The sequence below is a fragment of the Ptychodera flava genome, chromosome 8, assembly GCF_041260155.1.
Source record: "Ptychodera flava strain L36383 chromosome 8, AS_Pfla_20210202, whole genome shotgun sequence".
Classification (NCBI taxonomy): Eukaryota; Metazoa; Hemichordata; class Enteropneusta; family Ptychoderidae; genus Ptychodera; species Ptychodera flava.
The window spans coordinates 31,190,997-31,215,538 of record NC_091935.1 but is presented as its reverse complement, the minus strand read 5'-3'; the positions used below and the strand labels follow the sequence as shown (position 1 = coordinate 31,215,538).

The window sequence follows — 24,542 nt, the reverse complement described above, 5'->3', positions numbered from 1 at the left end:
CCTTCTAAAACAATTTTTATGCCAGAAAAAACGGTGAATTGAACCCTAGTTGATTTCTTTTAAAATTGTGCTCCGAAAAAACTAAGTGAGATATAAAAAATCTGAGACAAACTTTGGAAGAGCATTGTGACAGCTTGCATTCCAGCAAGTTTGAGTCAGATATTTTGAAGTTTAACAGAAAATATATAAGTATAACCGAAAATATATAATTTACAGTGGTTCTGAGCTTATTAACCACTAGAGAATTGTTAGCTTTAAAAGGTCAGTTCCTTGTCTTGGACCTTAAACTTTAAAAAGTGCAATACTCTTAACTATTAGGAACGTAACGGGTGTGTCACTTCAAAGTCTGTAGTTTAATATTTGTATTTAATCACAATTTTCCTTCTCAAACTTTTAAAGTATGAGCATTGAACCAATCTGCTTAACATAATGATTAACTTTGCGGAAAAGTGAGGTTTTTAGGTAATTTCAATAGAAATGGGCTTTCCAAACTTTGGAAAGTGATATTTTATGCATGTCTATAAAGTGAATAAACAGTGTAATTATTATTGTAGGTTAGTCAAAAACATTCAAAATAAGAGTATTCTGTCAACCAGATTTAAGACTTGTGTTTTGTGAAATCTATCTATTTTAATACAACTACAACTATTGGCAGGGAAATTACTGAAATATAAGATTGAAATTTATAATTGTCATAAACCATTGCTTATCTTGGATTGTTGTCGTTTATCGTTTGTTTTGTCACTATTTGTTTGCATTTCGTCTGTGCTTTGAACTTCTTTGTTTGTAATTAAAGATAATTAAAAGTTAATATGTGCAATACTAGTGCTTTGTGATGTAAAGTGGAACTGGGTAAGCTTCTCAGAAGCCAGCCCGAGATTTGCTTACTTACATTGTGAACATATTTCATTTTAAGGTCGACGGAAACCAAAGGAAACCGGATTCAGTCACAAAAGTGGCGTTCGAAATGGAAAACATTCTCAAGTTTAACACCTTTGAAGCTCATTTTAATATGAAAAGGCCATAGTCTACCGAGACGACCATGGAACAAAAGGCCTGCCGCGTTGCTAGTCTGTTTTTCTATTCGTCTGTGATTGAAGGTTTGAATGGCAGTTCTACAAAATGAGTTCACTGCCACTAGCAACGTCAGAGTATTGACCATTTTGACACGGTTCTTGTTTCCTAGGATGTGCTACCTTGCTAAGGTTCCGTATTATACATGAGAAATAAAAGAAAACCAAAAACCATTCACCGACATACATAATAATCGATTACCCACTCTGCGCAAGAACTCATGTTCACCGCATGGATAAATCCCGGGAGGGGTACTCATGATACTTTCATACGGGGGTGTGCCACCAAGTCGAAAACATCTAGCCGTGTATATTCCAAAAATATGACCCATTGTTAGGAATTTGCTAAAAAAATTTAAAAAATTCCTCTCATATTTTTATAAATATATAATGAGTGTGTTTGAACCAAATTTAAAAGTCTTTTATCGATACTGTCTGGTTTTACTCAATGGTTTGCGATCAGTCATACCATCTTTGACACGTTCGTCAAGGAAGGACATGTTTATGAAACTGCTAGCGTGTTATGTTTGATTGGCGTGAAGCAGTGTTTCTGCCCTGAGAGCTCACAAAGTAACTATGGTTGCTACGCGACTGGCAGCACGATGCCATCTCGTCGTATTTTTCGCATAATCTCGTGCAATTATCACCACCAGCAAAGTCTCCAATTAACGAGGTGCAGGATGTGGCTTGTCATCTGACTTTCTGTCACAAAACTTTGCTCCCATACTTATCAATGTATACAAAAATTCAGACCTTTAGCTCTATCTCCAAGCCCAGAATTAGATATGTGCATAATTAAATGGGTATAGGAAGTGACTGGTCACGTGACACTACATCAAAAAAACTTTGTTCCCATACTTATCACTGTATACCCCAATTTTTTTATTTGTCAAGTTTTATGCAAATTAGGTGGCATATACAATTTGATATCAAGATTTTAGCCAGGTCTCATGATCGATCGAAATGTAAAGGTTTAGGTGCAAGATTACTCAGTATGCTTAATAAGTCGTGAAAGTTTATAAAGGCTGCATGCAGCAGCTTCGGAGATCCAGCCGGGCAAAATAGTTACTGAAGAAGAAGAAGAATTGAAGTAGAAGAGGAAGAAGAGGAAGAAAGTTGAACTCCAGTAAAACCAAGGGGGCTTGGGCCCCTAATAATTCCGTAACTTTAAATTCATTACGAATTTATTGACAGACGGATTATCTTTGAAGTTAGAGCCCACGTCATATGGTAATTTGTATTTTTCATTAAAGAAAATGTCACGGTGCAGACAGTATTTTGACAGGAGACTGATGCACATGATAATATCATGCAACTTTATCTGTGTAAACCGAGCTTGCTCAATATTGCACCGATAATGTCAACCCCGTTGAACTATCATTGAAACAAAGAGAACCATAAGTTTGCCATATGTAGATTCCAAAGTTCCGATAATAGTCACTATATATTTTCAATATGTACATTAAATCAAACAGAGGGAAACTGGAATGACATGTGTACATGTAAATATTATGAAGAGACATGTAAGTCAATAATAAGTATTCAACAATATGTTAATAACAGTTAAGTACATAGTTGTTAATAAGTACATACAGGACTAGTATTAGCACTGTCATCAATTCTAGGTGGAGATTAAATACACTTTTTGAATAATTGAAGTCAACTTTGTGCTAACCAAAATGCCAACATCGTATTATTGCACAGATATTTCCCGGTACCAGTAACTTTTATGTAAACAGGATAGGGCGAGGTACATAAAGTTTCAGTGTGTTTTCGTTCCATGGGACGTATTAGTTGTCATTGACCGAATCACTTGCTCGTCATCATGCTGATTGTCAATTGACGTGAACTTCATCCGCCATCTTTCGAACAAAGAATCCATCTTCAAATGATTGAATACAATGACTTTTGCTATTTAAGTAGTATTGTTGATCTCCCTAGGTATCCTTATGAATGTTCTTGTAGTTGCTGATTTCGTCCTGCGAACGAAAAAAAATACAAATTTTACGGTTTCAAAAGACAATCTGAAATAGATTGAAACAATTGCTATATTCAAGTATTGATCCTATGTTTATAGCAAACTGCACACCTTGGCCTTCAGTGCGACATTTTTTTTACTTTGCACCAATCATATTACACATCGACAATATTGCATTAATTCCTATAGCTGATTTGAAGAGTGTTTAATTTCCTTGTAAGTAAAACTGTTGTCAAATGAGTCGATAGCTGTCGTGGCCGAATCTCTTCAGTTTGTAATTTCGTCGTTTCTTTGATGTGCGCTCTCCAGATTGTAATTTCCACGTTCTGTCCTGAGCATAACACGGAAGTACTGGAGTAAACATTTTGCAACAAACACTGAGATGGCACAGTATTTGGAAAATAAATGGGAACTTGAAAGTGAGTGCTATTAGAATTATATAGAAAAATAATTCTACTTTGAAAAAAATCTTTTAGCAGTGCTCTGTAGATTTTAGCCACGCTCTCCAGATTTGAATTTCCTTCATCAGATACCGTCAGCTCAACCAACATGTAGAGGTAACCCCGATCCGACTCCTAAAGGCAAAGCAGAATTATCTGCTGCAGAGACAGAAAATGAAGACAGCTTCATTCTCTCCGACTTTGGACTCAGCACATACCACAAGGTCAAGCACAATGGAGCAGCACTCCAGATCTGACTTTTAAAGTCAGACAACAAGTATCTACTAGAAAAACGAAAGACCCAAACATCGAGAGAATTAACAAAACTAAGGGAGCCTTCAGTAATTGCAGGGGGGTGAGCCCGGGGAATTGGGGGAGGGTCACTTTTTAGAAAACTGTCCAAGAGGGGGGTCACTTTTTATAAACCTATCTGGGGGTCATTTTTAACAGAAGCTGATTTTACAGCCTCACCTTCGATTGTCCATGTAATATTTCCTGAATAGGAAATCACCGACGAAACAGACCGATTCGTTTAAATACATATACAATATCTACAAGCTTGACAAGCAAAGAAGGTGCAGTGGTATCCTACATTAAACACCTCGAACAGTTAAAACTGATGAATTAGACAGGCGACAAGACATATTGGACAGGTGACAAAGTGTATATCAATTATCAAACGTCTATAAATGCACAGATAGTTTCATATCTGAAGAAGTGTTCGTAGTTCTCTCATAGACTATACCATGTATAGTGAATCAACATTTTCGATGAAATCCAAACATCGAATTTCTTATTCACACATGCACGTTTTACTTCCCACTTCAAGCAATGTACATTTACATATATTATCAAACATATATAAATGTACATATATATATATATATATATATATATATATATATATATATATATATATTATATATATATATATATATATATATATATATATATATATTTGGCAGTTTTTTGTCTATGGCAGTAAATCGGAAGATGTTCCTGGCCAAGACGTTTCGCCCAGTCTTTGCTTGGCTGCTTCATTAGGCCCTGTCCATTTCATTTCTCTGCTGTCCTGTCATGTGATGTCATATATATATATATATATATATATATATATATATATATATATATATATATATATATATATATATATATATATATATATATATATATATATATATATATATATATATATATTTGCAATGGTTTGCCTGATAGACTCCCATGTATTATGAATTTTGGGTGAAGCACTATATCAGCCACATCTTGCCTTCTTATGGTTGCGTAAATTACATAATCAAACCAGATGTGAACTAAATGCGGCCACGTGGTTTACAACAGGTTCATTACATAGTAGTACGCTTCACATAACAATCAGATAACAAATGTAGCAGGTTTCATCAATTTTTGCACAGTACTCTCAGACTTTAACCACCTCATTTGACATGCAAATGAGCTGTTTATTTGACACTGCTCAATTCTTAATGGAACAATTAGATATCTAGCAGATCAACATGTATAGTATGTCACTTCTGTAATTTCGGAGTAACATCACTAATTACAAATTTCATTAAATCTGCAAATAAACCCGTAAATAACTTGAGCTTAACGCGACAATTACACATTTATCAGATCAATATTTGTAGCAGGTTTCACTATATTTGGTGTCATAATTTCAGATTTAAATCACTAATTACAAAGTTTATTACATATGCAAATGATTCCTCAATTAACTTTACACTATCAAATGCTTCACAATACAGTCAGATATCTCTCAGATCAGTATCTGCAGCAGATTTTATCAAATTTGGTGGAATTATTTCAGAGTTATATGACTAATTACAAAAAATCATTAAAATGCAAATGAGCTATTCATTAAGTTGACACTGCCCAATGCTTCCTAGTACAGGTTGATATCCATCAGACCAATATTTGTAGGAGGTATCAACAAATTTGGTGCAATAATTTCAGAGTTATATCACTAATTACAAAGTTCATTATACAAACAAACGAATCCTCAACTGACTTCACACTATTAAATGCTTCACAACACAGTCAGATATACCTGGGATCAGTGTCTGCAGCAGATTTCATCAAATTTGGTGCAGTTCTTACAGAGTTAAATCTGTTATATGACTAACTACAAAAATTCATTAAATATGCAAATAAGCTATTCATTAACTTGACATTGCCCAATGCTTCTCAGTACAGTTTCATATCTATCAGACCAGTACCTGTAGTAGGTATCATCAAATTTGGTGTAGGAATTTCGGAGTTATATCACTAATTACAAAAGTTCATTAAATATGCAAATGAACAGATAATTGACATGACACTCATAGTATCATCATACTGTTCTGAGATTGTCATCAGTGAGCCATGTCAGAAATCAACTTAAAAAACAAGTTTGAATTAAACGATGAATTTTAGGCTGGGTTCACAAATAATGGTGAAGGGGGGCTGAAGGAATCGCGATTGAAATCTTTTTAAGATCCCCTCAATACCCTCAAAAGTTCAAGTCCAACAAATTATCATCTCCAATAGCCGCATATTGACTAGGGTATCGCGCACAGAAAAAATAAACATGTATTGCCCAGTTCTGCTCGCAGATGTTCGACACTACCTGTTATCAACAGTTTGTAGAGTCATATTCCTGAGGCAGTTTCTTAAATTGATTCATTTTTAAACGCATCAGTTGACTTTTTGGATTTATCACCGACTCTGGCCAGGCCAATGGCGCCTGGTGAAGAGCACACAAAATGACGATCATGAGAGAGTATGCAAATTTTGAATTCCTGGCTACATCTTGCCAAAACGTGAAAACCTGAGCACAGTGTAGGCTGAATTTGTTTCACAAATACAAGACATATATTATTTAGACTCTGCTTAAAAATGCTTTCCAAAATTGACAGTACTGGAAAGTTAAAATATTCCATTAAATAAACGTTTTAATCTCTGAAATTTTTTGTGTAATTATGGTAAATTTGGTAAAAGATGAATAATTTCAAGACTCCAACTCCATTAAGTCACACATTTTTATTCATTTAAATTAGAGTGTCAGTGTTCAAAGTTTTACTTTTATGTTCTTGTACGATGAGAATATGAAATTTTCATTCACTGCATGAACTTTAAAATAATTGTTTTATACATTAATATTCAGTGATTTTCATGAAAAAACAGCGACTTTTCATCGTAAATTTGTAGAAAATAAAGTATGGTGATCCCATCTTTTTTCTGGTTATTATAATTTACCAGAATTCAAAAATCCTTAAGTCTCTTGGTCTTTCATGTGTTGCTCTATGGCCCGATCTTGTGTGAAGTAATTTACCGTCACGAGCGTCACATGACCCAAACTATTCTTCAGCTACATCAGAGTGAGAACTATCTCTGTCACTGCTGGTATTAAGTAGCATGGAAGTAGCTGTATCCGATAATTTTAGAGAAAGAATAATCGATTGGGTGAACCAGCAGAATATGACTATTTTTATTCCCTTTAATTCGTATTAATGATATCCCTGGTGGGGCGATTATTTTTTTAAATCACAATGGATGAACCCGGTAACTCCTCAGTTTTCTTGTTAGTTTTAGTCTTTGCATGCTATCATCATCTGGTTCATGTTTTGAAATCTGAATTTCATCTAACCACGGTCACCTGTGTTCTAAAATTCCGCTCTGCGCTACGCGCCCCGTAGACGTGAGTACATCTACTTCTCATGCATATGTGCACACTTCTATTGGGCGCGTAGGCGTAGAGCTGAATTTTAGAAAACATGTGACTGTGATTTAACTATCTGCATTTGGAGCAGGCTGAGTTAGGTACATTTCACCTGGTTCCTGGGAGACTTGTTCTGTAGCATTTCTCTTACCCTCATACGGCTGTCACTCCTCAGTTTTCTGATGTTTTAATGTTTGCATGCTACCACCAACAGGTTTCGGATTTCAAATGTCAATTTTATCAACCATCTGCAGTTGGAGCATGATGAGTCAGAAACATGTCACACATGTGCTTGGAGACCTTTCACCAGCACTTTTACCCTACATAAGTTGTGCGTCAACAATTTTCTCGTTAGTGTTGTAGTCTGTGTGCTATTAATAATTATTATTAATAATTATTAATTACGTGTGAATTTGAAAGTACAGGGGGTGGTAGAACACGCAAGAGGCTGAGAGGGAAGTGTTAGAGGGATGTTCCCTGTCTTGCATGGAAAATTTGAGAAATTCATGTTGCAATGGTACAAGCTGTTCAATTTGGTTTTTTACTAAGTAAGTTAGAAAACCTCACGCCCTTGGGGGAAGCTACCTAGAACTAAATACACTTAAATTAAAACCGTGTGATAGCCTGTCGCGATGATCGTAAACGCAAGTAGCTTGAATAGTGTATTGCTGGATCTCTATTCAAGAAGTAAAGGACAAAATGAAACATGTATCAAGCGACAATGCTGAAGATGAAGAAAAGGTCTGCTGTTGTGATGCAAATTAGAATAAAATTAATCTTGAGAGCAAACAATACTGACAGAATCGTCGGTTTAACGCACACAGGTTAATCAAAATAACTTATTAACCTGAGCGTGAGAGTGATGATCACGCCGACGAAATAAATGATGTGACTCCAGTAACCCGATGTACTTATTTTTACCGATTCTAAACTTTTTGAAGCCGTATGGTATGGAAACGCGTAAGTGGAATATAAAGAATCCCATCAACGTATTGACAGCCTAGTTTGTGTGTGTGTGTGTGTGTGTGTGTGTGTGTGTGTGTGTGTGTGTGTGTGTGTGTGTGTGTACATATATACACGCGAGAGGCTGAGGGAGTAATGTCATAGGGGTGTCCCCTATCTTGCGTGGAAAATTTTGAGAAATTTATGTTGCAATGGTACAAGCTGGTGCAATCTGAGAGGTGTATTCAATTTGTTTTCTGACTATGTAAACCTGTTAGAACATCTCACGCCCCAGGGGGAAGCGTACGACAAGGGTCCCCTTTCTCGCATCAAACATTTTTAGGAATTGATGTGTGTAATGGTGCAATCTGAGAGGTGTTTCTATTTATTTGCATTCGGTAAAACTGTTTGAAAATGACATTCAACACTGATATTTTTATTACATTTTTTGCATGATCGTGTTTGAGTCATAACATCCAACAACCAAATAATGGCATTACACTTTGTAAAAATCATTTTTCAGTTTGCAAGAGGTTGAAGAGGAATGGAAAATATGTGTCATTTGCAAAATCTTATATTTCTGTAAACGATATTAGAGGATCATCAGTCAGAGTCAGTATTTTTTTAATCCATTCATTATTTGTTTACAACCTCGCCAGACGTGTAATTTCTCCAGCTGCCAACTTCTAATGAAAAGCCTATATACGGTATAATGGTTAAATATCAAAATGATTATTGAACTGAAGTCAATGAAAATATATGTTTCTGTGATAATAAAGGATGAATTCACAAAAATTTAGTTTTGTCCTAGATCCCGTGAAAAGTTTGAGAAATTGATGTATGCAATGGTGCAGTCGGGTGCAATCTGAGAGGTGTTTTCAATTTGTCTTTTACCAATAAAACTAGTAGAATACCCAAGGGAGAACACGAGACGGGGGTGTCCCCCTCTAGCATCGAAAATTTTGAGAAATTCATGTATGGAATGGTGCAATCTAAGAGGTGTTTCAATTTATTCCCCCCCCCCCAAACAAAAATTGGGTAACCCCATTCTGCCGCTCCACATTTTGAGCCACCCCTTTAAATGTTCACTTTTTTAGTGATCCCCCCACCTCATATTCCTCCGACCGCCCCAGGTCGTAAATAATGACGGCTCCCTGATGAGGGGTGTTTCAATTTATTTTGTACCAAATATTGAGTTACCCCTTTCTTTCTCTCCCCATTTTGAGCAACCCCTCCTTTAAGTAACGCCCGTCTGATTCCTCCGTCCCCCATGCTGTAAATAATGACGGCTCTTTTAAGAAGTAATTTATGTTGAAACTCTGGGGACATACAGCCACGTAGAACTAATGAAATTCTTGCCATTGTCTCGGTTGCAATTATACTTAAATTAAAACCATGTGATAGCCTGTCGTGATGATCATAAACTCAAGTAGCTTGAAGAGTGTATTGTTAGATCTCTATTCAAGAAGTAAAGACAAAATGAAACACGCATCAAGCGACAATGCTGGAGATGAAGAAAACAGTTTGTGTGATTAATTACCGGGGTCTGCTGTTGTGATGCAAATTAGAATAAAATTAATGTTGTGAGCAAACAATACTGACAGAATCGTCGGTTTAACGCACACAGCTAAATTAAAGTCACTTATTAACCTGAGCGTGAGAGTGATGATCACGCCGACGAAATAAATCATGTGGCTCCAGTAACCCGATGTACTTATTTTTACCGATTCTAAACTTTTTGAAGCCGTATGGTATGGAAACGCGTCAGTGGAATATAAATAATCCCATCAAGCCATTGACAGCCCAATGTGTGTGTGTGTGTGTGTGTGTGGGGTATATATATATATATATATATATATATATATATATATATATATATATATATATATATATATATATATATATATATATATATATATATATATATATATATATATATATATATATATATATATATATATAGACGACAGAGCGCAGGTCGCGCGAGTGTACGTACGCCTACGTACATAAGCGTTGTTCCGTGTTTAGCAAAGAAAGAAGTGGTCGATGTGGCCGTTTGCATTGTGACGTTCATGTAGCCACAGTCAGACAAATATCTGGTAAAGTAGCCTATTCAAAATGTTCTGTCGTTGGCATTTCAATCTGAGCGGCTTTCAGTGACATCTATCAATTTTCTTTGCAAAGTTAGGCTGCATTCACAAACACCTTTGGAAGGGGTGGGAGAGGCGCGAGATTCAAAAAAAGTTCTCAAATTTTCACAAATAACACCCTAACAAACTCGTAATGTCTTCGAGCCCCCCCCCCCTTTCTGACTTACTATAATTTTAATGTCTCCGCCCAAAAGGAAGGCAAAATGCGGTCGATATAGTGCTTCGTCCAAAAATATCACATTACAATTCATTGGAGTCTATTGGGCAAACTATAACATTTTTCCCATAAAAAGCTATATCTCTACATTTATATGAGTGTGATAATTCATGTACATGTAGTTTGTTTGAAGTGGCAGGTAAAAAGTGCACGTGGGTACAAAGAATTTGATTTTTGGATTTCATCGATAATGTTGATTCACTATACATGGTAGTCTATGAGAAAACTATGAACGTGTATTTTCCAATATAAACCTAGCAATATCCGTGCATCTATAGACCTTTGATGTCATGATATAAATACTTGATTAGCATGGGACGTTTAAAAGTGACCATGTGTACAAAAAATTGAATATTGGAATTTCGCCGAAAATGTCGATCCACTATACATATGAATCTATGAAAAAACTGTGAATAATTTTTTCCCATTTTAAAACTTGCAATGTTTGTGCATATGTAAACCGTGAATAATTGACATGCAGGTACTTGTACTTGTTAGAAAAGGGTGGTCACATGTGCATATATGTACAAGAAATTTGATTTTGGAATTTCGCCGAAAATGTTGATCTATGAGGAAACTATGAATATTTTTTTTACAATACAAAACTCGGTAAATCTGTGTATTAATGTACGCTTGATTATTTATATTAATGTATTTGATTAGACTAGGGTGCATGGTTACAAGTCAATGTGGGTGCATGAAATTGGATTTAGGAATTTCACCGAAATGTTGATCTACTATACATTGCAGTCTATAAATAATTTTTTTACAATTCAAAATTAGCTAAATCTGTGTATTTATAGACGTTTGATAATTGATATTATTGTAATTGATTAGACCGAGGTGGTCACAAGTGTATGTGTGCAAGAAATTTGATTTTGGAATTTCACTGAAAATGTTGATTCACTATACATGGCAGGCTATGAAGAAACTACGAATAACACATAGGTTATCATCTCCCAAATTGTTATTCAAAGATTGTTCGACTTGAAGCTTCCAGTTCTTATTGATGATATTATGCACTATTCTAAATAGCACGGCTACTCTATACAGCGACATGAACGTTTGACACTGAACTAGACCCATTATATTGTCAATGGAAGAATGTTATCAAATAAGTTATCTCCAAAATTGTTATTGAAAGATTCAGTTGAAACTTTTAGTCATTGTAGAGGACAATTTTGCACAACAGGGGGTTCGGGTAAGTAGAAATCATGACAACCTAAATCTTTTGCTTCAAGGTGGCTGCTTATATCATCAATAAATTGTTTAATATAACCTAAAACTTGCGCCAGACAGGTGCGCCGAAAATGGAAATGAGAGGAAATGAAAGTGCCAAGGTATTTGAAAAGGAATTTGATATTCCATAAATTGTCAAGTCCCCCCTTTGCAATGTCAATTTTTCAGATCTCACCTGGCATGTTGTAATTTTTTTCAAGTCCCCTCCCCGAAATCTCCCTCCCCCTCCACAGGTGTTTGTGAATGTAGCCTTATCTGTCAACATCAAAATTCGCTCTATCATATAAGCTTGGACTATCGGCTCAAACAGAACGACGCAGGTCAAACAGAAGGACAAAATTACAAACTGAAGAGCGCATTCAAAAACAGAAAGACGCGGGTCACAACATAATGACGAAATTACAAACAGAAGATCGCAGATTAAAATAGAACGACGCGGGTCAAACAGAATGAGGAAATCACAAACTGAAGAGCGGGGATCAAAACAGAACAACAAGTAGCCACAAATATAGTGAAAACGATGGTGCTAACCTACAAATCTTCCTTCCATCCGATGCACTCGAGGCTCCCTTCCGAACCTAGGTGTCTGTAAAAGTCGTAGTAGCCGAGATTCGTTGGACCTTCAGTCAGATAGCGATACAAGTCTTCTTTGACAACGTAAAGAATCTCATCTTCCGCTTGATAGACTTTGCCATCTTCACCAACCATCACGAAATTATCTGATCCGCAGTAATCCAGATAACCCACCATAAACAGGTCCTCGTCCACGTAGTCTGTCTCGAACTGCAACTCTATGTCTTCAAGTGTCTGGTCAAAACCCGGATGTGCGATGAAATTAACATGGCCGTTGTCAACCGGGACACTAAACTGCGTCTTCGCATTTTTCTTTAAGACGTCTGAGATTTTCTTTTTCTTCTTTGCTGCGTCAGGGAGTCTTAGTGCATAGTTTATTTCTCTACACAACTTCTTCGATGCTGTGCCTTTAGCCATTGACGTATCCACGGTTTTAAGTGGAGTTTGAACTCTTTGGGACTGTTTAGCGGTCGTGAGACGTGGCTTTGGAGATGCTACTGTGTATTTCCCATGCCCCTTTTGACGAGAACTTCTTGATATCTTCTCGCGGCTACGTTTGGCAGGTGTCGGCTGGACCTTCGGCGAAGTGCCATTCTGTTGAGAATTCGAAATGCTCTCTTGAACTACGACTCGGCTATGAACTCCGATACTCTCCGGTCTCTTTCTCAGGTGGTAAGTGTTTAACGTATGTGAATGTTTTTGAACAGACCTTTGAACGCAAGTACACATAATGTTCAGACATCGATGAGATATTTAGTACACCAAGCGCTTGATGGCGGTTTTCAATGAAACTTGTACATATAAATGTGTACTCTCTTGTCAATATTTGTTTGGCGTATTACCTGGATACGTTCAAAGGACTGCAGGATCTCTCCAAGTCATCCATCTGCGCAGCAACTATGTCAATTATGTCCAATGAAGTAGCTCGTCGATTTTATCAGCCAATCAAAATCTTTCTTACTCGAGCGAGACGAAATATTTAAGGAAGGATCGCCATGACATTCTGATGATGCATACATGCATTTTGCAACATAAATTATTAATGCAATATAACATAGTCACTACTTTGGTATTTCTCTTTACGTTTATTATTCTGCTACCGAAGTCTATCCCCGCTAAACCTTCAGACTGCGAAAAATAGTGTTTCGTTCTGGCCTCTAGCTAACCCCTTGGTTCGAGAATGCCAAAAACCAAGGAAGAGCGAACGGAACGAAGAGCCAGACAACAACAACTGAGAAAATCAAGAAATTCCCAAGGTTGCGACAAACTCATTGGTATTTATGAAACTCATATCGTACCCAGAATGAATGACATTGACGGTGAAAGGCGGAAGGAATTAATCAAGCATTCACTCGAGGTAAGAAGTTGTATTTGCTTATTTCGTTTTTTGGAGGGCTAAATTTACTCAGGCGTTGCGCAAAATTTTCTGGAGTAAGTTTCATTTACCTAGAAATATTAGGGCAATGCTTGCCAGGTAAAGTTGTGTGCAAAAAGCAAATGACAAATTTGAAAAGGTCAAATGTTCCCATCGGCTAAACATTTCTGTTGTTATATTTCATCTAAAATCATTTGAAGTTTCCTTCTTCATAATGCTCTGCTGTCACTTGTAGTGAAATCATGCACCATAGATAGGAATATATGTATACTTACAGGTATGAAATATTCGCATTTTACAAATGAAGTTATGAGGCCAGGAATTCAAGATAGAGAAATATACACTAAAAATAGTCATACTATTTATTCACCTCGTAGACACGCAGGTCCTGAAGGAATGAACTGTCTATGACAGTGCAGTAGGTCATAGTGTGCCGGATTCACACATCCAAAACTGTCAATAGAATATTTTTCCAGTGTTTAATACTTTCAACCATGGTTTGATTACATTATTACTCACTATTTCAAGGACGAGCGAGATATGCCATCTGGTAAGGGTTCAATTATTTTTAATGTACACTTTGCTGATTCGTCAATTTTACCTTTTGTTTGATCAGTAAAATACCGGGTACAGTCAAAATCTACACAACATGTCCTTATTGCTTGAAGTAAACCGTCACATATTGATTTACACGAACCTCGAAATGTGGAAAGAAGCAGGTTTATCGCTGCATGTATTGTCTCCTTTGGTAAACGCTACAATATTTTCCCAAAGATTGGCTTACTACTCTGAACGTATCCTGTCGTCGTATATCAAATAATGTCGGCCTTGAACATTGGTAACTCTGAAATGTGACGCAAAAACAATTACAATGGATATTAATGGGTCAGTAAAGGTGAAACCAATTATATACCGTGCCTTATCCTACTGTATCTCTTACATGACCCATAGTCCCAGCTACTTAAGACGGCAGCCGCACAATCTTTCGCTAGTGCTTCCAAGACCTAAATTTTAAGCTTGATGATAAAGTCCCTTTGGTCTTCAATTTCTTTCTGTAGATTTCCTGCTATATTTACTTTCCAGCTCACACGTTAGTTTCCTATCTTAATATTGATGAGCCTTGACCAGTTTTGTGAGTAAATTTCTAAAATGTACTGCCTCCTTGCGAGGTTTAGTGTGTCCGGATTCCGAGTCATGTTGTCAGTATCCCAATGTATGGGATAAACTTACGTGTAAATGTGCAAGGAGTAGTGAAAAATTTGCAGCAGCTTTTGATGTTAGGACAATTTCTTTAGCAGAATTGGTCGAATTTCATCATGAAAACATTTTGCCATGTGGAGTGATAGTAGGAATAACTCACGTATTTGAACCACGAACAAATCATTACGGAGTGTAGAATTTCCCAGTAATACTTACTGTAATATTGAGACAGTTCTCCGCTACTCTCACCCTTGAAGTGCCAGAAACTAAATAAAATGCAAACTTGCTTTCGTAAATAAGAAATGGTAAATACAAACCTGTACATATTGCCAAAGTCGAGACTTTTTAAAGTGATCATACAGTTTGCAGACAAGGATTCTTAACGTTACTAACCTCTCGTGTACCTCGCGTCGCGACTGGATCGTTGGCAAGGAAAATCATGCCGATTCAAGACAAAGGATCATTCGTCCAAAACGCAATGCCCTGACGATCTGTTCATGGAACATTTAACATATCACGAACAAAATTGAACAACTCGGGCATTTGCTGAATTTCAATCATAATTTAGAGCTTTATTCTATTGATATCTTGTGTCTAGTTGAAACCTTTTTAAATAATTTTGAGCAGGCTTTTCTTGAGGGGAAGGAAATGGTCGTGTGTGGCGACTTTAATGTCGATCTTCTTTCCAATCAAGGTATTAAACATTTAATTTACCAGTCATGTCTTCTGTTTAACATGGATCAACTTGTTGACGGGATTACCCGCCCTACTTCAGAGTCGTGTCTTGATCACATTTATGTTTCAAACCGTGAACATTTTTATAACACTAGTATTTGTAAGATCGGTCTATCGGATCATTTTCCAGTCCTTACCAGCCGTAAATTGAATGTTGGACTTAAAAAGTCTGGTTCTCGCATCTCTGTAAAGTACAGATCTTTCAAATATTTTTCTGAGGATAGGTTTATCAGTGATTTGCGTAATGCCCCTCTATATTTGCTGGATGATATCAATGATGTCAATCTTGCTTTCGATGTTTGGATCTCAATGTCTAACAATATTTGTGACTCACATTGTCCTGTTATAAATAGACGTGTTAAACGTTTCAGACAACCTGAGTGGTTAAATAATGAAATTTTATGAAAAAGCGTGACCTTTGTCTCAAGCGCGCTAGATCAGGTTCAACTGACAATCTTTGGAGAGAATATAAAAGCAATCGCAACAAAGTTGTACATCTTATTATGCGGGCGAAACTGCATTACTTCAGGAGTAATATTGTTGAAAACTCAAATGCTACTATGCTTTGGCGTGTCTACAAGAATTTGACGAATTCAAAAAATTATATGCTTAAAGGTATACAGTCACCTGTAATCTAAATATGTCCACATATGGTCAAAGGGGCGTTCCTTGGTATCTAAAATGCCCATGTGAGGGCGCTGTTTTAAAAAGCGGCCACCCGCTTAAAATCTGTGATTGGTTAGATTTTCTCTTTCCATGGTGACTGTAGCAAAATTGGAACAGGTGACAGTATACCTTTAAGAACCCTATCTTCACATCAGAACACGTCCGTTATGAGAACAATTCTGAGATTGCGAATGCTTTTAACAGTCACTTTGTTGGCCTTACTCAGAATTCAGGCGATCTCCATGATTCTGTGAATCTTGAAAGATTACAAAACTTTGTTCATGATGTATTGGTTGATTTACCCACTTTTAAGATTCCTCCTATTACGTACGACTTTGTTTATTTGTCATTGTTACAAGCGAAATCTACAGGTATTGATAATGTCAATCACAAGGTTTTAAAAATTGGTGCTTCAGCAATTTCAAATAGTCTCACTCTAATGTTTAATATGAGTCTACAGCATTGTACTTTTCTAAATGTTTTTAAGTGTGCAAGGGTTGTTCCCCTTTATAAAGGGACAGGCGATATTTGTGACATGTTAAACTGTCGTCCTATTTCTATCTTGCCTCCGCTTTCAAAAATACTGGAAAGACATGTCCACAATGCATTGTTTGGGTACTTTTCTACTGCTAATTTGCTTTTTGACACGCAATCTGGCTTCAGAAAGAACTACTCCTGTCAAACGGCATTAATCCGTTTAACTGATGAAATGGCGTGATTCTACTTGACCTGTCCAAGGCCTCTGACCTTATTGATCATGACCTTTTATTGAAAAAGCTATCTTTGTACGGATTGTCTGATTTTACTGTGAACTGGTGTAACTCTTATCTGACAAATCGCCAGCAAGTTGTTGACTACATGGGAAGTATTTCTGTTAGACATGATGTTACAGTAGGCGTTCCACAAGGCTCAATTTTAGGCCCTCTTTTATTCATGATTTTTATGAACGACATGTCTTTATTCGTTGATTCTTCTACCTTACATATGTATGCAGATGACAAAACAATGTTAGCAAAGGGTAAATGCATTAGTGATGTTAACGATGCAATACGAAGAGATATCATTTCTAGATAAAATTGGATTACTACAAATCGTATGCAAATTAATGCCAGAAAATCAAAGTGCCTTCTGATTACAACCCATTCTGAGCGCAGTCGTTTGAATGAAACTCACAGTTCATTATCTGTACAGGTTGCTGACACTTTTATTCCTCAAGTACAATGTGGTGGAATGTAGGGGTAACTCTTGATAAAACGTTATCATGGAAAGTCCATATAGATAATTTGCGCAAAAACTTAGTCAATGAATTGGTTTACTGCGCAGATTACGTCGATATATCCCTTTTGATCGTCGTATTATCTTATATCATGGTCTCATACAGAGTACTTTAGATTATTGTTGTGTTGTTTGGGTTAATGCAACGGCAAATAATCTTGACAAAGTTTATACTCTTCAAAAACGGGCGTTACGCACACTTTTTGAGTTATCAATTGATTTTCCCTCAAATGCTTTATTTTCTACATTCAATGTTATGTCGATTAGACAAAGATTTTTTTTTATTTTATGGCACTTTTAAGTTTCAAATGTATGAATGGTTATGCTCCACAATATTTATCTAATTTATTTACTCCATGAAGTAATGTTCGTGATTTCTTACACGCTCTACTGCACGTGAGAATTGTCATGTATGTTTTAGGCACTGGACAACGTAGTTTTCATTACCGTGCCACGAAAGTTTGGAATTCATTACCAATTGAAGTGACAAATTTGACCAGTCTTTACACATTCAAATGTAAACTGAAAGAATATGTTAAAAGAAATGTTCCCCTTTAATTTACTTTTGTTTTCTTGTATTGACAGATGTATTTTTCCTTTTCTTCGAAAATTGTATGAGCCCCGATGAAAATTACTATTTCAGTAACTCGGCCGCTCAGTAAAAGTGTAAATAAATAAAATAAAATAAATATTCTCTTATCAGCTCGTGAAGACCCTTGAAACAGTTCTGCGCTGCAGCGATGCATCGATAAAGGAGACAAGATTGCAGGAACTTTCAGATCTGTTGCGTGAAAGGTACTACAAGAACAAGGAGGAAGAAATGGAAGGTGTAAAGAGGAGCATCACACCGAGGCCACCGTTCACAGTGATTCTTGAAATGGTTAGTGGGTAGACTGCCGACAGTTCCTTTTTCATTTTCTTTTTCCTTATGTGATAGTCCGTCGCACAAAGAGGGGACGGGGTTGTAAGCGTAGCGCCGAAGGCGCGAGTCGGGAATGCAGAAGGCATATGACCGCAAGTGCCGAAGGCACGAAAATAGCGTAACTTTGGGGAGCGACTGTCGACAGTCTAGTTAGTGTGCAGCCATCGCTGAATGGACACAAAGCAAACTATATGGAATGCTAGATTTTATGACGCCCTATTTAAAAAAAACCCCACACTATTGTTCTTAAACAGTGATAAAAGATAGGCTATCATGGATTCATTAATGTATCATGCCAGTCTGGTCTTTCTGTTTACCTGACGTATAAAATTCTATATTCGTATGTATTATTAATTCATTCATTCATTCATTTACTTACATATTTATGGATGTACTTATTAATAATTTTCATGTATTTATTTATTTATGGATTTATTTATAACATAGCTATCGTGTATATTTATGTTTACACAATTATTTATTTGTTCAAATTTTGAGATCAATAAACAGAAGGCAGGAAATGTTCTCCAAATTTATGAGAAGAACGCAATTGCTGATTGCTATAGTAATGCTGTCACTCAAACATTGAACGATAATGATGTTATGGTAGAGATAAAGGGCTCCTCCTAATGCAATTATTTATCAATAACATGTATTTATTATTTACTTACGCAGGGCCAAAGAACATTGCAAGGAAACGAGCAGAACCTACAACAGTGGCTGCAAACAGTGTATCGGGAGTCAAGACTTCAAAACAATAAGGAGAACCCTCTCTCAGCTAGAGTGTTCTGCAGAGTGTATCGTCAAGCCGGTAGCGAAAGGAAGTACTGGGGTGCTAACGTGGGGGCATTTAGATTCAATAAGCCATTAGTTAATCAATACGTCGAAAACCTGAAACAAGCTCACTTTCACAAAGATGTCAATGATGCTTTAAATTCAGTCCAGAATGATACGATCACCCAAACGGTAGATCTTCCGGAGCGGGTTGGTTGTTCGGCCTTTAAATATGGTGATGGGAATAACGTCTTTAAAAATTTTAAGACAGTTGCTCCCTGCAAGCGATGCAAACTGATGTACCCAGGTGTCATCTTCGATCCCGATCATCCGTCGACATTCCGCTACGATAAATTATACCCCTGGGGTAGATGCGCAGAACACTACGCTGTTAGCAAATTTTTGCATGATACAGATTAGATTGAATTGCACTTGAATTTGAATTTTGAATGCTAGTACTCAAACCGATACTTAGCTAATGGGCTCGAATGCATTGAATAAAAACAGAAAAGAACTACAATAACAGAAATATATGAACAAAATATTCAAACTGTACTGTAGCGAAATGGTAATATTTCAAGAATAATGTGTCCTGTCTCTTACGGTAAAATAAGCAAGAACTTTGAATAATAAGCAGCCAAAAAAACTAATTAACAAATAATTAAAAGGAAGAAAGCGAATATACTGTGAAGAGCTGTGAGTTCTTTACTGATTTAACCATAGACTGTAAAGAAAACGTTTCTCTAGGGTCTATGCGTGATTAAACGAACATTACAGTTAAACAGTACAATATGCTCATCAGAACAGAGTATAATAGTTGCATATTTCTGATGGTATTTGCAATAATAGAGAGATAATATTTAAAGTAAAAATGGTTAGCCTAATGAAAGTGGTGTATTGCGTTGTGGGTGTGGGTCTATGGTTGACTGCAGTTGACAAATACAGTTCTGCCTGTCATATTTGCTATTATGGGTGTTGCCATCTTTTCTATGAGAAGTACATTTGAATAACCGTTGATAAATGATTCAAAGGCACAACGCTGGTCAATGACCGAACTCGATCCTTTCTTTTTCTTGAGGTATTGACAGGATATCCATCGTCACTCCATACCTAATTGTTATCATTAGCGTTAAAAAGAGGGCGCAACCACGTAAACTGTTGACAGTTGACTAATTATTTTAGTTCTGTTCTCCCGACGATACGTTGAAATATAAAGTGTTAGCCTTGCCAACGCACCACCTTGTTGGGCAAATCACTTGACTGTACATTCAGTTGTCAAGTTGAAGGATTACGTTAGATTTTCAACAAGCACAGGCTGTGTTGAAAGGTGAGATGCGAAGCATTTCGCAAGTTTAGATCGAAAACTGTGTTTTACAAACACTCTGAAAATAAGAGAAAAGTTTGCTGAGTGAGGTTCAAACATGGTATTAAACTCTCTGATGTTCCACATTTGTCAGATCAATATGCAGTTTTCACGTTTAGTTTCCTTGTACATAAAATTACACGCTTCTCCTGTTTTCTTTATTTCAGACACATTCAAGAAATAATGTTTCAGGTTTTGTAAATTATGTTGAAATGACTAACTTGCTTTGGATATTGGCTCGTCGACAAAACGACCGGAGTCTTATATAGCAGATAGAAAAAAGGAGAAAAAAAGATGTGCCTTTTAGTTGTATCTTCGACATACACTACGAAAGTATCATCGACAGCCTATTTTCTTACTTTTCTTCCAATGTCACTCATTCTCAAATGAGTAAATTGAATAGTAACTTTATGGCTTTATTTGTGAGTGGAAGACAAGACAATGGGAAGAGCTAAATGTAGTTAGATTCAACCTGTTCACCCCCAATTCCCTGTAAACAGGTCCACAATCACCATTGCTAACAATGGGTTTGGGTTAAACCATGGTGGTGAAAGGGTTAAGGTAGATATGAAAAACATTCCACTTTTCAGAAGTCCTCAGAACATCCAAGGACTCTGCGTTTGCCCTGTGTGAGCTGTCAATAGTGGCATCTCTCGTCGGTCATTTTGACGTTATAGGTTTTAGGTATAGAAAAGCGTTTGTTTTAAAGAATGGCTTAGTTTGACATTTATCGTACTTCAAGTAGAGATATCATGATTGTATACAACATATGTTGTAGTTTAAGCCTTTAATTATCGATAGCCTGGTGAACCCCTATTGAATTCATATACGTCAGACTATGGCTTCTCTTTGATCTTTGTGAAGTAGAGTTGATGCTATCTTCTGCGGAAGATAAAAGTATACGAAGTTTTTGACTCATTTCATGATAGCAAAATTATCTGGTAGAACATTTCTACATGATTATATATTTCCATATCTTGAAAAAGACCTCGATACATAAATATTTGGATATCTTGAAAGTCAACAGTGAGGTAAAACTGCAATTCGATACATAAATATTTGGATATCTTGAAAGTCAACAGTGAGGTAAAACTACAATTCTTAACGGAGTCAAAAGACATGTAAGCCTTACAATGAACAATGCTCTAACTATTGGGAACGTCACAGATGTGTCACTTTAATATTTTCAATTGCATTGTACAATTTTTCCTCTCAAGCGTTTAAAGTACTAGCATTGAACCACTCTGATAAGAACAATGATGAAAATTGCGGGGAAAGTGAGTTTTTCAGGCAATTTCAATAGAAATGGGCTTTCCAAACTTTGGGAAAGTAATATTTTATGCATGTCTATAAAAGTGAACAAACGGCGTAATTATTATTGCAGGTTCGTCAAAAACATTCAAAATAAGAGTATTCTGTCAACCAGGTTTAAATTATTTTGTGAAATCAGCTGATGTCAATACGACTACAGTTAAATGCAGGAAAATTACTGAAATATTAGACTGAAATTTATAATTGTCAAAAACATTGCTATCTTGGATATGTGTCTGTTTTTATCATTTTTATTTTATGTTGCTGTCCCAGTGAATTTTTTGGGAGGTTGTCACCGTTCCTTTGCATTTCTTCACTGCTTTTGGACTTCTTTGTTTGTAATTAAAGATGATTTAAAGTTAATATGTGTAATACTAGTGCTTTGTGATGTAAAGTGCAACTGTCTAGGCTTCTCAGCAGCCAGCAGCCAGAGGTTTACTCAATTAGATATACTTAATTTTCGAGTCGACGAAAACCCAATAGTACCGGATTCAGTTGCAAAAGTGGTGTTCAAAATGGAAAACATTCTCCACTGTAAAAATGTCAGTTAAAGAACACAGCCTTGCTGCTTCCGTCAAAGTTTGATCACATGACCGAAAACAAAACTTATACGGGATTCTACAAATGCTTCTAAGAATGTTTGTCAAATCTTTGATTGCGATAGAAAATTACATACCCCCGTTTTCTCTTTGGATCTCATTATTGGTTAACAATACCAAGGATGAACGAATAAATATTTTGCCAGCAATTTGGTTTCCTGCACCTTTCGACCACTGGGTGCACTGTTACTACAAAAGTAGTTTTTTCATGGGCACAAAATGGGTCAGGCAACCAGACCTGCTTTATACGATTACTCGATTAAGACGGCGTCGCGTAACGTTAATATCCACAGTAGTAGTTCTCGCGAACTGCCCATGCAATTTGCGAACGTATGGTAGTCAACGATAATAAAACGTTCCTTTCTGAGACACGATCATGAGATTGCAGTGGAACTGTTTAGGCTGTGTTCACAAGTAACGGGGTTGGAGCGCTGGAGGAATCGCGATTGAAATTATTTTTTACAGATCCCCCCCATTTCAATACCCTCAAAAAATTTAAAGTCTCCCCATCTATATGATCAAAAGTTTTCAAGGCCCCCCAAATTATCATTTAGCTGCATATTCATTAGGGATGCACGTAAAATAAAAATAAACATGTATTGGGCATTTCTGCTCATAGATGTTCGACACTACCTATTATTAGTAGTTTGTAAAGCCATATTTCTAAGGCAAGCTCTCAAATTGATTAATTTCCAAACGCATCTACCAGTGGAATTTTTGGATTTATCGGTTTAGGTCGATTTGAGTCAAAGGCACATGAGCAGCAACCATTGACATTGTTTTCATGATTTTACATTTAGATTAAAATTAGTTCATAGAAATGATCTTACTCAGAGATGTTAACTCAAGAATAATTATCTACTGAGTTGGACTGCATGGGGAGGTTTCAGTGAGACAAATAATAAACGGGTGCCGCACCCAAATATGGCCACCTCCATGCAACTATATAATAAACGGTACCGTAATGGTGCATGTACACATTTGAATCTTTAAAAATACAACATGGTGCAACAAACTGAAAGGACGGGAAAGGGATTCACTCCACTTTGAGAAGAAATTCTCTGTTTTTCACATAACATGGAAAGATTTTGAAAATGGCGGGAAATTTAAAATGAACACAAATCTGTGCTAATACAGGTAGTGTTGAACACCTGTGAGCGGAATGGCGCAATACGTGTTTATTTTTTCTGCGCTCACATCCTTTACAAATATTCGGGTCTGTGATAGCTGGGGGGGGATTGAAAAATTTTGACCATATAGAGAGGGGGCATTTGAAAATTTTTTAGGGTACTGATGGGGGATTTCAAGAAAAAGAAGATTTCAATCGCGATTCCTCCAGCCCCTCCCCCCAATCGTTGTTTGTGAACGTAGCCTTATATCCTTTTTAGAAAACAACAAAACCTCAATCGGGTTTTATATACATAAAAATAGTGGGAAAGCACTTTTAAATCACAGCCTTCCTCTTTGGGAAGGACTTTGGTCAAGAGACCGATGAAAAGAAACTCCTGTCAAATCATAGACAGAAAGAAGAACAGTTACTCTTTATGGTAAAATGGATCACAAATTATGGGCTGAAGACCATATGAGTACTGCACCATATATAGCATATCCCATAATATTGGCACAAACACAATAACACGTTCATGTTAACACAGAATGATCACTTACTTTATAATCCCTGCATGGGGATTTCTTTGCTTGCTTTGTTTTGTGCGCGATTTCCGCGCTATCAGTAACTTTGTCCAGGGCAGACAATGGCTCGAAGTGCGTAAGTTGCGCAATCGCGCAGTCGAGAGAAAACCCTTATCCAATAACAGTCATATCAGCTGTTTCCTATCCGTAAAATGAACAGATCGCATCTTTATTCCTAAAAAGATGCAGGCAAACACCAACAAAAACAAAATGACTAGTATGATCAAATAGGCCTTACGACTATATCGAGCAGCTGGAGCCGTAAGAAGCAGGCCTAGAACTAAAGAATTGAAAATGCTCTCC

The 24,542-nt window shown here is 36.6% G+C and overlaps 2 protein-coding genes across 2 annotated transcripts; one reads left to right on the top strand and one right to left on the bottom strand.

The window, feature by feature from the left end:
- Positions 1–2,235: 2,235 nt before the first annotated feature.
- LOC139139092 (uncharacterized) lies at positions 2,236–13,228 on the bottom strand. Its single transcript, XM_070707859.1, has 2 exons — positions 12,286–13,228; positions 2,236–3,052 (listed from the first exon to the last, which is right to left on the bottom strand). The coding sequence occupies exon 1, from the start codon at positions 13,054–13,056 to the stop codon at positions 12,286–12,288; it is 771 nt and encodes a 256-aa protein (XP_070563960.1). The 5' UTR covers positions 13,057–13,228; the 3' UTR covers positions 2,236–3,052.
- Positions 13,229–13,392: 164 nt separating this feature from the next.
- Positions 13,393–22,311, top strand: LOC139139062 (uncharacterized). Its single transcript, XM_070707795.1, has 4 exons — positions 13,393–13,684; positions 18,282–18,458; positions 19,176–21,668; positions 21,724–22,311. The coding sequence occupies exons 1-3, from the start codon at positions 13,508–13,510 to the stop codon at positions 19,692–19,694; spliced, it is 873 nt and encodes a 290-aa protein (XP_070563896.1). The 5' UTR covers positions 13,393–13,507; the 3' UTR covers positions 19,695–21,668; positions 21,724–22,311.
- Positions 22,312–24,542: the final 2,231 nt, after the last annotated feature.

Bases quoted from the DNA above. Each gene is read 5' to 3' on its own strand.
- LOC139139092 (XM_070707859.1), bottom strand. From the start codon at position 13,056: ATGTGTACTTGCGTTCAAAGGTCTGTTCAAAAACATTCACATACGTTA.
- LOC139139062 (XM_070707795.1), top strand. From the start codon at position 13,508: ATGCCAAAAACCAAGGAAGAGCGAACGGAACGAAGAGCCAGACAACAA. The intron at 13,685-18,281 runs GTAAGAAGTTGT...TTCTCTTATCAG, and splicing joins TAATCAAGCATTCACTCGAG to CTCGTGAAGACCCTTGAAAC. The intron at 18,459-19,175 runs GTTAGTGGGTAG...TTACTTACGCAG, and splicing joins TCACAGTGATTCTTGAAATG to GGCCAAAGAACATTGCAAGG.